General features: G+C 39.9%; 1 protein-coding gene across 1 annotated transcript; it reads right to left on the bottom strand.

Moving 5' to 3' along the window:
• Nucleotides 1–461: 461 nt before the first annotated feature.
• Nucleotides 462–14,518, bottom strand: cul2 (cullin 2). Its single transcript, XM_053342564.1, has 21 exons — nucleotides 14,438–14,518; nucleotides 13,083–13,221; nucleotides 12,763–12,865; nucleotides 12,569–12,663; nucleotides 8,242–8,347; nucleotides 7,970–8,052; nucleotides 7,779–7,875; nucleotides 7,403–7,513; nucleotides 6,192–6,354; nucleotides 5,949–6,073; nucleotides 5,354–5,461; nucleotides 5,135–5,194; nucleotides 4,909–5,037; nucleotides 4,542–4,628; nucleotides 4,205–4,357; nucleotides 3,453–3,530; nucleotides 3,282–3,348; nucleotides 2,851–3,053; nucleotides 2,157–2,258; nucleotides 1,932–2,048; nucleotides 462–1,267 (listed from the first exon to the last, which is right to left on the bottom strand). The coding sequence occupies exons 2-21, from the start codon at nucleotides 13,199–13,201 to the stop codon at nucleotides 1,136–1,138; spliced, it is 2,238 nt and encodes a 745-aa protein (XP_053198539.1). The 5' UTR covers nucleotides 13,202–13,221; nucleotides 14,438–14,518; the 3' UTR covers nucleotides 462–1,135.
• Between the last annotated feature and the right edge of the window lie 654 nt (nucleotides 14,519–15,172).

Raw genomic sequence — 15,172 nt, 5'->3', positions numbered from 1 at the left:
ATAAGTGATTTATTCATCCTTGATGTCAGCTTGACTAGCACATTTCTTTCAGTACTTTGAGCTCTACTTGTAACAGTAGTGAAAGCACAGGTATCAATAATAAAAATGTATGCCTCTGTATTAAAGTCTGTGTGTATCGACTCTGTCACACCATCAGATTTGGATATATCAGAGCTGGTGTTAATGCCGTCTTGTCTGTGGCCCAGCCCAGCAGCTTTTGTATGGTTACAGTTGTTCTGTAGCTTCTAATAAATTAATGATAGGTTAAAACCTGCTAGGTGAGCTGCTTCTTATTTCATGCTTTTGTTAGATAATTAGCAGTGTTTCTTCCACTACTTCATCAGAGCTCTGACAGCACAGTAAGTAACAGAGGAGTCATACATTAAATGGCAATAACATGAAGAATATACATTCATTTTCAAACATGGTGAAATTATTTACATGGATACACATGACAAACGTTTACATAAAACCCTTCAGTGTTTTTATTTATTTATTTGACAAGCAGCAGGATCATGTTTGTCACCTCATTTTTTCTTTACATTTGAAAGTAGATACAATAGTCAGTATACCAGTTTTATTACAATATTTTTTTTTCCTAACTTCAGTACATTTAACAAAGAAAAAAAATAAACACACAACAACTGCAAACGTGAGAAAAGAAAGCATGTTTTTTTAATGTGTAGCCACCAATGTCTCATTGATGTCATACCTACTCCTTCCCACTTTTCTTATTTTTTCCTTTATTTTGGGTTGACTAGTATGTTTATCAGCTCTTTCCTCTCGAACAGCTATAGGCATTTTCTTTTAGTTGTTTGACGCACAGGTGCGTGGCACTGGTGATGTTGTAAACAGCTTAAAATCAGAAGGTGGGTGGGGGGGGGGTTGGGAGGAGGGCCTTATGGATGGTGGTGTCGGCTTGCTGTCTGACATGACGCGGTGACCTTTCTCGTTTTCAAAGATGGAGGCACCAGTCCTGCTTTAGTCACCGCGTGGGATCACAGCAGACAGCGACAGTCCAAAACCTAAATGGATGAATGAGTCTGTTTTTGTTGTTTACTTTGTTTTAAACCTGTATCTGCCAGTCAGTCACACAGGAGAGTGTTTGTGTGTAGGCGCTCTCTGGCTCTTCTGCCTATGCGACGTAGCTGTACTCGTCTGCAGAGGTCTGGCTTCGTTCAATGTACTGCTTGTCGATGAGGACCTCGATGCACTTCTTGATCATGCTGATACTGGGGTTGAACCTGGCTTTGGACTGATTGATGACCTGCACACATGACGAAGAACAGTTAATGTCATGATACAAACACAGATTTTGTTGAAAATATATCGCCAATATCTATGTTGTTAATTGAGAACAGTTTTGCAAGACGCTTTGAGGATGTTATAGTATCAAGGGGAAACTTTCCTATCAGGATAAGTGTCAAACCAGGGTTGCCCTAGAATTGGGCTAAGCCAGTTACACCTTACCACAAATATTATGAATGTACATTAACAAGAGATATGGACAGAGCAGGGGATTTAACTTTGTGTATATTGCAAACATGACTCTATCGCACATAGAATCTGCATATATATATATATCTGTGTGTGTGTGTGTGTGTGTGTGTGTGTGTGTGTGTGTGTGTGTGTGTGTGTGTGTATACCAACATGGTCCCAGGAGTAGAGTTGGTCATTCCCAACATCATCCCTCTATCATAGCAGTGTTATGTCACCACTGAAGAACTCACTACTCACATGCCCACCACAGGACTGTCTTTATTTGGATTCATTCATGCACATGCTCAGTTTAATGTGTCCTTCCTCTACTCTCTTTCTCTTTTTATACCGTTATTGCTGGTAAACATGAGTTATTCTAAATTCCCTGTATATCACTTTCATATGTACATCAATAATAAAGCTTGCTGGAGGTTGTGTGTCATGTCACTCACCTCCTGTATGAGGGCGTTGTGTCGGAGCACTTTGCGGGCCTTCATAATTCTCACTATAGCAGCTTGTAAATACATTTTGCGGTCCTCGTCTACGGCACTCCTTGTCTGCTCCATCTCCTGCACAACAGACACATATGTTAGAAGTTTACCTACACCGTGAGCACAATCTGAGCTACACATTCGTTTGAGAAAGAATTTATATGGGCGTAGAACCACTTGTCTGACCTGCGGTGTGTCTTTCTGCATTGATGTTGTGATCTTGAACTTTGTCCTTTTACTGGTGAAACTCATATTTAGTGAAAACGTGGACTCGGCTTCAATCTCCTCCTGTGGGCAGAGGTTAGAAAAGACATCACCACATAATCTGCATACATCTTACAAAGTCAGAAACTCCTGGCTCAGCCCATAATTACTGTCCTGTTCATATTTACGTATGTTTAATCTTCAATTCTGTAATCGCCAGCTCCAACCTGCAGCTGGATTGTTATTCTGACAGTTTCCAGTGCGGTCAGTCACATGTTCGACCCTCAGGTCAACCAGTGGATGTTTTTCCAGTGGGCGGATTTCCAGCGCACTGCGAGCATTGTTACAAAGTTTCTGTGGCCGCATTGTCTCAAGTTACTGTGTTGGCGTCTCTCTGCGATGTTTTCAGTTTACATTTTTCACACAAGCAAAATAATTGCCACAAATAGTCCACGGAGAAGGAAAAGTGAGGCAGGACTGTCCACTAGTTAATCAGAAAGAGAGCTGAGTATTAGGGAAAGACTAAATGTGACATTTCTCATAGGTGAACCATTAAGTCTTCATATCACAATAACAAAAAAGTTCACGATTCACTCGTTTTTCCAACATTAACCACACTTAATAAAAACATGTCAATCAGGTGAACGTTGTGTGCTCTTTATCTTGTTCCTCAGACCTTTTGTGAGTCGTGGTTGAGCATCTTCACGTCCAGCAGGGACTTGATGGTCTTCTGTAGCTCCTTCTCGTTCATCTGGGTGCCGTCCTGCAGCTCCTTGCAGGTCACCGTCTGGCTGTTGTTGAAGGCCAGCAGCACGGCCATCTGGTAGGTGGTCACCATGGCGACGTAGGGCTTGGACAGGTAGTTCATCTTCACCTCACCTGTTGTTGTGCATAAAATTGTACTGTCTCTCCCACAAACAAACATGATTCTGTGTAGTAGCATTTCATTTGAATGGCTATTTTAATACAGTGCTCTGTAGCTATAGTCACACAGAAGCTTTTTTTACATTTAAATCTGCCACAATTCAGCTTACGTGTGTGTGTGTGTGTGTGTGTGTGTGTGTGTGTGTGTGTGTGTGTGTGTGTGTGTGTGTGTATTAGTGTTACCTGTGCAAAGATAATGCAGCCAGGTCAACTTCCTCCCACTGAAGTGCTGATTATAGAACAACTCAAACTGTACAAAAGGAAGGTGAAAGCAAAGGTTAATCCACAGCGCGCTCCTTTAACGAACTCAATAAAAAAGTAAAACTGCTGAGCTCACATGAGAGCAACACTCACCATCTGCACGCTCTTCTCTAGTTCTTGAGGGATGCCGAATGTGGAGGAGGGGACGTGTGTGAGAGGCCATGCTCCAGCCTGCAATCACATGGCATATATCATATAAATTACACATATATGCAGAAAATATTGAGACATAAACTAGTTGGTTAACAGAACAAATAGTGCTTCATTTTTTTGGTTGGGCATGGATTAGGGTGATTTATAAGGCAAATAGTCAGGGCACAATCCAACTCTAATAAATGTGCTGTTAAGGTGTGTCATACCAGATAAGAACATATCCACAGTAGTTGAAGATTTGCTTTAATCACTGCAAGTTGTAAGCATCTTTATAATCATTAACCTTGCTTGTTTCCTGCAGTTGGTTCAGATCATTTTATCAGTCTGAACCAATAAAAACAGTTTGTCTGGGAGGAAGAATCAAGACTTCTTAGGGCATTAAGTCTTATTTGGTGCTGCCTCAGTTGGAACACAAACATGCTTGAGTGCACAAACACACACTTAAAGCATTTAGCATTCCTACACTGTTTTATTTTTTTTTAATAGTCATTACAGTTGGGCTGATGTGGAGGGAAGCCTAGTCTGTGCACATTTAAATTCAATTTCTATGACCCACAAATACACAAATGCCAGTTTTTGTAGGGTTTCTATAATCAGAGATAACCTAGCCAATGGTCAGCTCCTTGTGAATTTAGTCCTATGGTTTTAAAGGTATAGCTAAGGCAGGTCAACCATCCCAGAGTCCTCCTCACCTGTAATACATAGATCTGGAAGCTGATTCCCAGGTCCACCACGGTCTCCTGCGTCTTGATGAAATTGTTGAACTTGTTGTTGAGGTCGGCGCTCACGCTCATGTCTGTGTACATTCTGTGGAGTTTGCTCGTGAACTCGTAGCCACAAGCTTGCTGCAGGATTGAGAGTGTTGGGACGCAGAGGGAAAAGAGAGAGATGTGGGAGATTTAATGAGTGTGTCCTTCATGGTCAGAGGAGAAAAAAAGTGACAGGATATTGAAAGATTCAGACACTTCAAGGTTTTAAGATGAGGCGCTGGCACTTGTAAAACATCAAACCAGTCTTTTTTATGTTTACCTTTAGTTTGTTGATCATGGCTTCTTCTGAGTCCATTGACAATGATAAACCATGTATTAACCTCTTTGCTAGCATTCTGGCATAAAACTGTGGAAATCAAGACAAAAACAAGACTTAAAACAAACCAAATGAATGCAGGGTTTGATGGACAAAGATTATTCTTAAACTGGGTATTTTGGGACAACTGAGGATACTGAAAAGGACACAGTGAGGATAATATTTCTATTACATAACTATTTTAAGCTCAAAACTACACTGCTAGTCCAGACTTGTGCATCAGAATGTCATAAGATATCATCTGAGGAAAATATAAAAATGAAACCTTTATGGTTTTGTTTCATTCCAGCACAAAAAGAGTTGTGGTCACCTTTTGAAAGATGTCCTTGTCATCTATGTACTTGAAGACTGTGATGAAGCTGGTCAGCTTGTCTTCCACCTCGTTCTCTGTCATTCCCTTCGCAGACTTCTTCAGCAGATTGTCACAGTATTTTGCCAGCTGCACAGACACACCGGGAGAGATGTGACCTGGTCAAAGCACTGTGTATAATACTCTGAGTGTGTGAGTGTGTGTGTGTGTGTGTGTGTTTACTCACCAGTTCAGGGGCTTTACAGATGGACTTAGGCTCCCTGAAGTTCACCACAGACGTCAAAGCCTGAGAAACAGACACAACATAAAAACATTCACTCAGACCATTTAAATGAAAAGGCAATGACATGTTTAACTGTAGCTCTACAGTAAAAGGAAGTGCACTACTCTGTTATGACTATGCTCTTCAGTGAGGCACCATCCATTACAGTCTAGTGTTTAATACCTTATCGAGTGCACTCATGAAGTGCTGATCTCCATTTAGAACTGTGTTAATGAGCTGAACAAATTTACTGTGAACCTCCAGCACTGACTCCACAAACAGGGTTGGCATCTAGAGGAGAAAGACAAATGTATTAGTAGAGTAATGATTTACAAGTGAAGCTTAATAGACAAAAATAACATTTTACAACATATGTCTATTTATAGCAATTATTCACAACAGACAGGATGTTGCAGCAACCAATAATAACACTTTACAAATATAAGACACAGTTTCACTTAAAATGTGTTCTCATAAAAATACCTAACTCATTAGTCAAATCAACATGCTTTCATGTTTTAGCTGTACAGGAAGCCATGATGAAACTAAAATAAATAAAGGAAATGAGAGTAACAGTAATTTCTACCACTTACAGGTATCAAGACAAAAAGGGAAATGCACTTTAAAAGAAACCCGTATCCACAAAAGCAGGCCAACATGAAAATCATCTGAACTGTAGCTGCAAGCACAGGCACGCAAGTGGGGACACACACACGCACACGCACACGCACACGCACACACACACACACACACACACACACAGTGTTGTATTACTAACGTTTTCCTGAGAGAGATTACTGGTGCCTCGGATGCCCTCGTTGTTGATATGGGCTTGCAGCTCCTGGATCATGTGGGGTAAGCCACTAGCCACGGCCCGCAACAAGGTGTACATGTTGGCCATGTCTAGACAAAACAACACAATAAGCAGTTTTACTCCAGTTCAATACTTCAATACCAGCATGCACGTCCTTTATGTATGCTTCATTAGCATTATAAACAGAGAATGAGTTACAGTACTGACCGTCTCTCTTCTCCTGTCGAATAATGCTCTGGCACTCTCCGTGGAGGAACTGCAGATGATCTGCCACCATCCTCTGCTGGCATTCATGGATGACTTTGGCGTAGGAGCTGGGGTGCAGGTACTTCCGACATCTCACCTCTTCGTCTTTCAACCGACCCAAAACCTGGAGGAAGAGAAAGGTGGGAAGAGAAGGGCAAGAGGGTCAGTTTTACTCGTTTTGGTTTCATGAAACAAAATGAAACTAATAGTAATAAGATGTCCAACTGTGAGTTTTAGATGTGATAAAGAGATTAAACATGTTGCATATACAGAGTGGACATAGGTACATGTGGGTTAAATTAATCACTGAAACCAAAGCAAGTAGTAGAACACAATAGAAGAAAATAAAAATGCCACTATTCAAGTCTCTCTCTTATTTAGAGATAAGATTTACATTAGTTGATGAGACATGATAAAGGGCCAAAAAAATACACAATATTTCTATCGTTTTTGAAAACCACAGGTATCTTAAGCAAACTCTGTTGTATAGAACACACACACAAACACACATAGAGCACGTAAGATAACTAAGAAAAAAGGACAAAAAAAACCCTACCAGCTGTAAACTGGGTCAGATAAACAACTGTGACTGAGCCTGTCCAGACAGGAGAGGACTTCATTGTACTGTTTCTCTTTCTCAGTCATATCACATATCTATCTTTATATTAACTTGGCGGCACGGTGACAGATCAAACAGGAGGGCAAGCCACACTACATTAATGCCTGGTAAAGCTTTAATGATCATCCTGTTTACAGGCAGGGGGGATAAATCTATCGGAGAAATCTGATTATTGCCGAACGAATGCATGAGAGCGAGAGAGAGCGAGAGAGAGAGAGTTGCCCGGAGGTCTGTGATCTCTGCCTTAGCGGGTTAATGGTAGAGCTAATACTCAGATTAAAACTCTTATGTCACCACACTGACGCGACCTGACAGTTCACACACACAGGCCCGGGGTGAACATGCAGTACACACACATACACACATACCGATAAACACACACTCATCTCTAGCTGCGTGCACAGAGTTAGTCATCAGAAACCAAACACTGACTGGAAGCAAAGGAGCTGACTTATTATTTTCAGGTACTTTAATCTGTGCTGCACAAAAACCCAACTGAATATAAAAAAATGTGGCAGCATTCAGATACTTGCATAATTTGTCCATCTCTTACCTTCTCCATATACTGTGAGCAGTTGGATTCTTGCAGTAGATTGGAGGCTTCCTGTTTGTAATACTCTCCTGTTTTTGTCAGAAATGGCCCTTCGAAGATTTCCTGATAAAACTGCAACACAGGAAGAGTGGCCAGAGGAGGATTTAGCATATGTGCAGTTACACTATACGAACGCCTGCTGAGCATCTTGTGGTCAAATGCAAGATAATCAGAGGATGCTGCACGTTCATCAACAACAACACACAAACAGGAGATTAAAAGATTAAGCAGGGAAATAGTAGTTATATGCACAAAAACTACAACATGAGAGACACTAATAGAATAAATAAATAAATTCACATTGTCTGTAATTGTCTGGATCATCCCGGAGTCTCACCTTTAGTGGAAACTTCTTCTTGTACTGTTCAACATGAACAAAGGAGTTGATGACCCCATGGATTACCTTCTGGTTGGGGTTCTCACCACAACGATCACTGCATGATAAGAGGAAGCTGGTGTTAGGTCTGATGCTTCTACAGTACTCCTGCAGTGACAGTTTTTATTTTAATGTTTGTGTGAGAAACATACTTTTTGATTTCATTCAGCAACATCCGGATCAGGACAGCCTGAAGAGGCTCAATCATGAGCTTCCTCCACATATCTAGCGCCAACTGCAATGACAAATAAAACAGATTATATTATCACACAAGCACAGACAGTCCTGACTCTTGAGCTGGATACTGGATCACAGATCATCTCTTTGTCATTCTGTGCATGAGCTCTCCTCCCTCGCTTCTTATAACCTTTGTGGATGTGCGGGAGAATAATGTTGATACCAGTATGTATGAATCAGTCAGTACCTCTCCGATCTCCATGAGCGGCTCATTCATGTCCACTCCCCCGTAGCCGTACTGTAGGTCTGCTTCTGTAAGTTTGTTCTTCTTGATGAACTGAGTGTTGAGATACCTGTACCAAGCAGAGAGGGAAGGGGGGGGAGGGAGGGAGGGGGGGGATAAAGATGTTAAGATAACAAATACATCTCATATAATGTCTAATGGGAGTGTGTCAAGCACACACAACACTGCTGCTGCCAAGCTGAGTCATTAATTCACAGAGGTCATGTGAGAGGGTCGTTCTGTGGTTACCCTGGCCTACAGGTCACTCACCTCCCTTTCCCTATGTGGTTATTTACTATCAGGTGAGCCAATGAAAACCAACACTGTCCAGCACCCTTGACCCTTTAATGATGCAGTGGCAGATATGAATGTTTTATTTATGAACATTGTGAAAAGACCCTCTGAGGAGCTGCATGTGTAGTGTTTCCTGGTAAGTTCCTTTTTTCAATGGTTTTAAGCCTGTTTTTCACTCATGAAAATAAGTATTAGCATGATCATAGGCTATATTGTGCTAACCAAGGTAGCTAACATTAGGATCAGCTCCACACTCAGCTCCAAAAATATAACTATCATAATTCAAAGTCAAGGCTTCAAAACAGGAGTCCATAAACCAGTGGGTGATATCACAGTGGCTATGCCTATTATCTTTTATAGTCTATGTTTTTAAGTAACACAGAGTACACAAGCTGATATCTGAGCTCTTTTATCCGAAGAATACAACTACAAATGTTTTCATCTGGCATTCCAAGCAATAGGCGGTTAATCATATCATATACACCATCTATAGTTTATGGATTTATGAGTGCAATATTCCTTTCAGCCAACTTAATGGCTCATAGTTTAAAAACATAATTCAGAATCATTTACCTTTGTTGCATTCATGTTTTAGAGCCAACACTGGTGCTGTGCATGCTATTTAAGAGATTAAACTATACAAATACTCTAAATCCAGTCCAACTTCAGGGTAATTTATAGCTGATTAAAATATTTTTGAAAAACTGCTTATTAAGTAGCCCTAACACTAAAATGAAGTGTAACTTGTACATTGAAAGGAGTCACTTGTAGAGCTGAAAGAGTAAAGCAAAGCATTTTAGGTCAACAGTGTGTATATTTACTGTATGGTGGTGCCTTCCTGCTATTCAACCCTCTGCAGCCAGCAGCTTGAAGCAAATCTCAGCTGCACAGTCAAACATCCAGTCACATGACTCTCAATGATTTAGAGGTATGAGTGTATACCATGGTGAAATGCTCTTATAGTAACAGTACTGCCAGCTATTTTTAATATCGTCATTACTGTGACTTCATTACTACCAACTAAAGAGAGACGGAGACACCACGGCAGGGTCAGTAAAGTCAGCTCCTTGTCTATCTAGTTCTAGCTGCAGTTACTGTGGTCATGGCTATGCTAATTTTAGCTGTCCCATGTGCTGGTGTACAGCTACTTTATGAGCCATGAGTTGTAATATTAAGCGAGAAAGAGGGCCCTCTGTCAACAACAAAACTTGCTGCCTTAAAACTGTGGACATGATGTCTGTGTGGGACAGCTTCAGCTCAGATGCCCATTGCTATTTGTTGGTAGTAAAGTGGGAGGTTACAAGTCCATCTCCAAATAGCTTGATGTTCCTGTGACCACTGCTGCCAATATTATTAAGAAGTGTAAGCCCATGTAACTGTAGCCAACATCCCTGGATGTGATTGCAAGAGAATATCGGCCCAAGATTAAACAGGATTGCTCCAATGATAGAGAAAGAACCAAGGAAAATGGTTCTCTGTTGCTGTCTGAATGAAAATGGGCTTCAAGGTAGAAGACACAGGAAGACCCCACTTCTAAGAGGGAGACACAAAAGCCAGACTGGACTTTGCCAAAATGCGTGTTGACAAGCCACAGTCCTTGCAGAATGTGCTTTGGACAAATGAAACTAAATAAGAGCTTTTTGGTAAATGACCCCAACCCTGTATTTACAAAAGAAAAAATGAAGCCTTCAAAGAAAGGAACCATGCCTAGTATGAAACATGAAGGAAGCTCCGTGATGTTTTGGGGTTGTTTTGCTGCCTCAGGCACTGGGTGCCTTGAATCTGTGCAGAGCTCATTTAAAGAAGACTATTAAGGCATTTTGAGGCGAAAACATACAGAAAGTTGTGTCTTAGTCACAGGTCATGTGTCTTCCAGCAGTATAATGACTACAAACATACGTCAAAAAGCACCAGAGAGTGGATGAGAAGAAAATGTTGGACTACTCTAAAGTGTCCTCCTATGATCTGAATCCCATTGAACATCTATGGAAGGAGCTGAAAGTTTCAGTTGGGAGACGGCACCCATCAAACCTGAGAGAACTAGAGCACTTTGCTGAGAAAAAGTTGGCCAAACTACCAGTGGAGAAGTGTAGAAACCTGATTCAGAGTTACAGAAAGCGCTTGACTGCAGTTAATTACCTGAGCTACAAAATATGAAATTAAGGGTACTAATATTAAAGGGACATGTCATTTTCATTAGTTTTATTGTATTAAATAATATGTAGAGTTGTAAATCAAAAGCAAAGGTTCAGTTATAGTCATTGTGAAATAAAGAATGATGGATACCATACATTTTTATCAGTTTTAACTTCCAATACCAATACTACCAATATTTTCAGCAACGTCTGTAACTGTGCCACGACCCATCACTTTTGTGTTATGTGCATGTTTACACATGTTCTACCTTTTCAAAATGACTTTAAACACACAAAAGAAATCCAAATGTTGGCCACAATGATCACAGTATGAAAATGTGATACGAGCACATCCATAGTAGTCATTAAAACTTTATAAAGCTGGTGGTACTGTGGTAGCTGGGTATCTGTCAGTTTGTTTCAATGCTTTTATGAATCAGATTAGGCAAAACTCAGTTAATTCAGCTTTAATATAAATTACGTTTTGACTGCATTGCTCCTCTTATTCACAGACTAAAAGTAAAACAGCACTATTTTAGCATTTTTACATCAGGGGTCATTTTCTTCTGGCTGGAAAAGTTTTCTATTGCACAAAACAGTACTGAAGAAGATTAATTCATCAATCAAAGAGGAAGTGCTTAAAAGTTCCACTAATTCATGACAGATACTCTGATGTTGAAATGCATATACTGAGAGTATATTACAACACATGTCTAATGTGTTTCAAAATTCTAAGAAGGCAAAGAGAAAGTTAAGAGCAGAACAGCAACCAGAAGACTGACAGACAACACTCACATTATGATGGCCATCACCAAGCTGTGATCTGTGTTGACTGATTCTAGCTTAGATGACATGCCATTTTCACAGCTGTGCCATTTGCCTGTATCAGCAGTAAAATGATGCCACTCCATCTGACTTCTGTTATAAACTCCAGCTCGGACAGGCGTCAAACACCCGCATGACAAGTTAAAGAACTGCTAATATAACAAGCGAGTGTTCAGTACTGATAAACACTATACTGAGAGTGTGAGATGGTGATTGAAGGTGTAAACAGTCTGTCTTCATTCTGTTGGCACTTCAGTCCAGCCACCAATGCATGATGATGTGTGTTTGACAGCATCTATATTCACATAGAGATCTGTTGAGGATAATAAGCCACCCTCCTCTATATAAAGAACTGAACACTGCAGTGGCACTACTAAAGTCTTGAGCCTCACATTCTCTTTCTGTTTCACTCTGACATAATAAATGACAATGGCAAACTTATGCACAGGCAGTCTAGTGGGAAGTACACATAAAAATAGATCTGAAATCTCTCCAAGGGGGGTATTGATTTAGAATGAATCAGGACACGCCAAATGTCTGTTGGCACTTCACACTACGCTTTTCAAGGTAATATTTTAAATGTGAAAAAAACACTGTAGGCTGGCACATTGTAGCTTGTTGTAGAATTGGTATGCTGTGTATTTAAGGACCCTGACACACACACACACACACACACACACACACTTAAAGGAATTAGCCCCAATAAAGCCACCTCACATTTTCTGTTAGAGTTGTACATGAACTCACCACAATAACTGCGGCCAACTGTTAGCTGACGGCTGACACATTCTTAACACATGCACATGTTAGGTTTTACTTGTACTTGAAAAAGCATTGCAGAGACAGAAAACAAACTAGCCCACAATCTCAATATCAAATGCTTAGAACACAAACTGAGAAAAAAAAAACTGGTGCCGAAAAAAGGAGAAAAGGTGAAGGAGCAAAAAGGAAAGACTGCATCAAATGGTGAGTCTGCACCATACTACATCAGTCTAATATCAAGTGGAAACAAATGATGTCGAAGGCAAAAGCGTTACCTGTACAAGCAGTCCATGTAGTCAGCTCCTTTGCTGTACTCATCCCAGTATCTGTGGTACATGACTAAAACCTTCTCCTCTGATTCCAGGACTTTCTACAATACACACACAGGTATGACAGGTGTTATGGAAAGCAGCACAATGCAGTAACATCAGATAATGCAATCTACAGGTGAGCTTTTGGGAGTGCTTACCTTGTACAACTGCCGAACATGATTCTCAAGAAATATCTTGGTCTCTGTGTATAATTTTTCACCCAAAGGCTCTGGGTATGCAACACACAAGGCATAAATGTCGCTGGTGTCAAAGTTCAGGAATCAAAAATGTGGAAAACATGATTACATTATGTGAAATTATGTGTTATGAAAATGATGGTAACATAAATACATTTAATAAAAACGTAGTAAGGCTGTAAGGATTTTGCTCAGTGATTCTCTATGAATGAATCAAAGGTTTTAGGTGAATTTGATGCTTAGTAATGCTTTTCTATTTTGAGCGAGTTGGCAAAGGATACGAGAACCGATCATTCCACGTGGCTCTCTCCACATAGTCAAGCATCACAACAGCCTTGATTGTCGTCAGTAACTTGTTCCATGTCTCGTCAAAATCCACCACCCGCGGCTTCAAGGACATTGTACAGTTTCTCTTCTAGCCTGATGGAAAAAACATAAACACAAAAATACAAGAGTGAGTAACAGAATTTAAGAATGAACTTGGCTCTGAGGTTTAATTTAATTTTGCTACATTTTATGATATACCTTTCCACCTGACAATCCTGCAGTTTAGGCTGTTTAAAGCAAAAACAATACCCCCTAAGTGAAGGGATAACATTTGAGTGTGTAAACCAAATCTACGTAGCAGTATTAGTCATTACACACAAATGAACACAGGTATATTTTGTGAGGATGCAGAATAAATATAATGAGAAAACACAGTTTTGAGAGCAATTTTTATAAACCTATATTCTATGTATACATTACTAACAAAATCTAGGGATTTCAATCTGTAATCATTTGTAAAACAAAACACATCATTATAAGAATTTGGACATAGCATTGACAATAGGTATCAAGCTTAACCATATTACACAGCTGTCAGAATACATGGACATCAGCAGCAGTTAGTTTTATGATAAATAGTCTGATTCAAATGTGGCACTGCTGGCCTACAATGACAGCAACAGATGAGATAAACACTGTGCTCAAGTTCATGGGGGCAGTAACACTAGCGCTGATCGACACACTGAGTTAACCATCAGTCACCGATTGTATACTATTGTAACTGAGCTAATAGGCCAGGCGAGCTTACTGGATGTAACCACATGCACACTTTCATATCACTGGCTTAAGAATGATAGATCTCCTGGAAGTAAAAGACACAAGGGCCCTAGTGTTGTTTCTCGTCATTATTACCAGTTGATTTCACGTCAGAGAAAACATTGCAACATCATCATCCTCATCATGCACAGCTTTTCACGCTCGCCACTTCACATCAACCGATATCAGTTTTTTAACAAAAGGAGGTGTTGACGTGACTTAATAAACACTCTTTTTACAGTCACGATAACGGCAGCTAAGTTAAGGTTACTAGCTAGCGGAATGCCAATCCAAAAATAGGATGGGCAAGCTAAAAAAAGGCTAACTAGCATCTATCTACCTAGCATGCTACTTCTTCCTGCTCCAGTCCCGTTCTGTGTAATCAGCTAGCAGCTAGCCTATAGTAGCTAGCAGGAAGCTACCGCTAGCAAGTGGTTACCTTCTTTGCAATTTTCTCCCTCACATTTACACTGACAGCTCGGCAAAACATGGCGCTGCTGTTAAAAAAAACACGTTACCGAGGTCAAACCGTGGACTTTTGAATAGTACGTACCTCTGTACAGTATTTACTTGTTATAAAAGTCAAGTTTGTCCGCTGTCACAGGCTTGATTTGTCTCACTTACAGGGCTTTCCTACCTCTTGGACTCTACCATTGTGTTACCTGGGGGTGTATTATGAAGTAGCGTAAATGAGTCAAGTTCTTTAGCTTTTAACCTCAGTAACCCGTCTTTGAGATACTTCATTATATTAAGCAGTGTGTTCTGTATTTATATACACTGATGAAAATAAGACAAAAGTCACTTGTATTCAAGTCAGAAGAACATCCATATATGCATGGTATCGCCTGAAACTACGGGAAGCTCTAAGGAATCGAGTATTTTTAAAATGACAACCAAAGACAATTTGTACAATTTTGTAATCCTTGTTATGATAAAATGATGATAAAAAATGTTTTTATTATCAGTAAGTAGGCCAAAATTTCAGTTAATCTAGTATATAGTTACAGTGATCCACCAAGCAACACTTTTAATGATCATAACGCCTCCAGACTCTTGAATACAGTGAATGACAGTTGTGAGAGCAAAAACATATATTTGTTTTATTTTAAACGTTTTTGCGTTTTTTGTTTGAGTTTTTTCAACAGGACCTGATTTAAAATATGAATCCACACAATAGTGTATCATATTACCGAAGAAAATAAGAAAAAACAACCAATCAGAATCCAGTAAAAAAATATCCTAACGGTTAACATTCTTCAATAAAAAAAACAAAAACTATTTTTCAGTT

The sequence above is a fragment of the Scomber japonicus genome, chromosome 21 (genome assembly GCF_027409825.1).
Source record: "Scomber japonicus isolate fScoJap1 chromosome 21, fScoJap1.pri, whole genome shotgun sequence".
NCBI classification, from domain to species: domain Eukaryota; kingdom Metazoa; phylum Chordata; class Actinopteri; order Scombriformes; family Scombridae; genus Scomber; species Scomber japonicus.
This window is presented reverse-complemented; position numbering and strand designations above follow the sequence as displayed.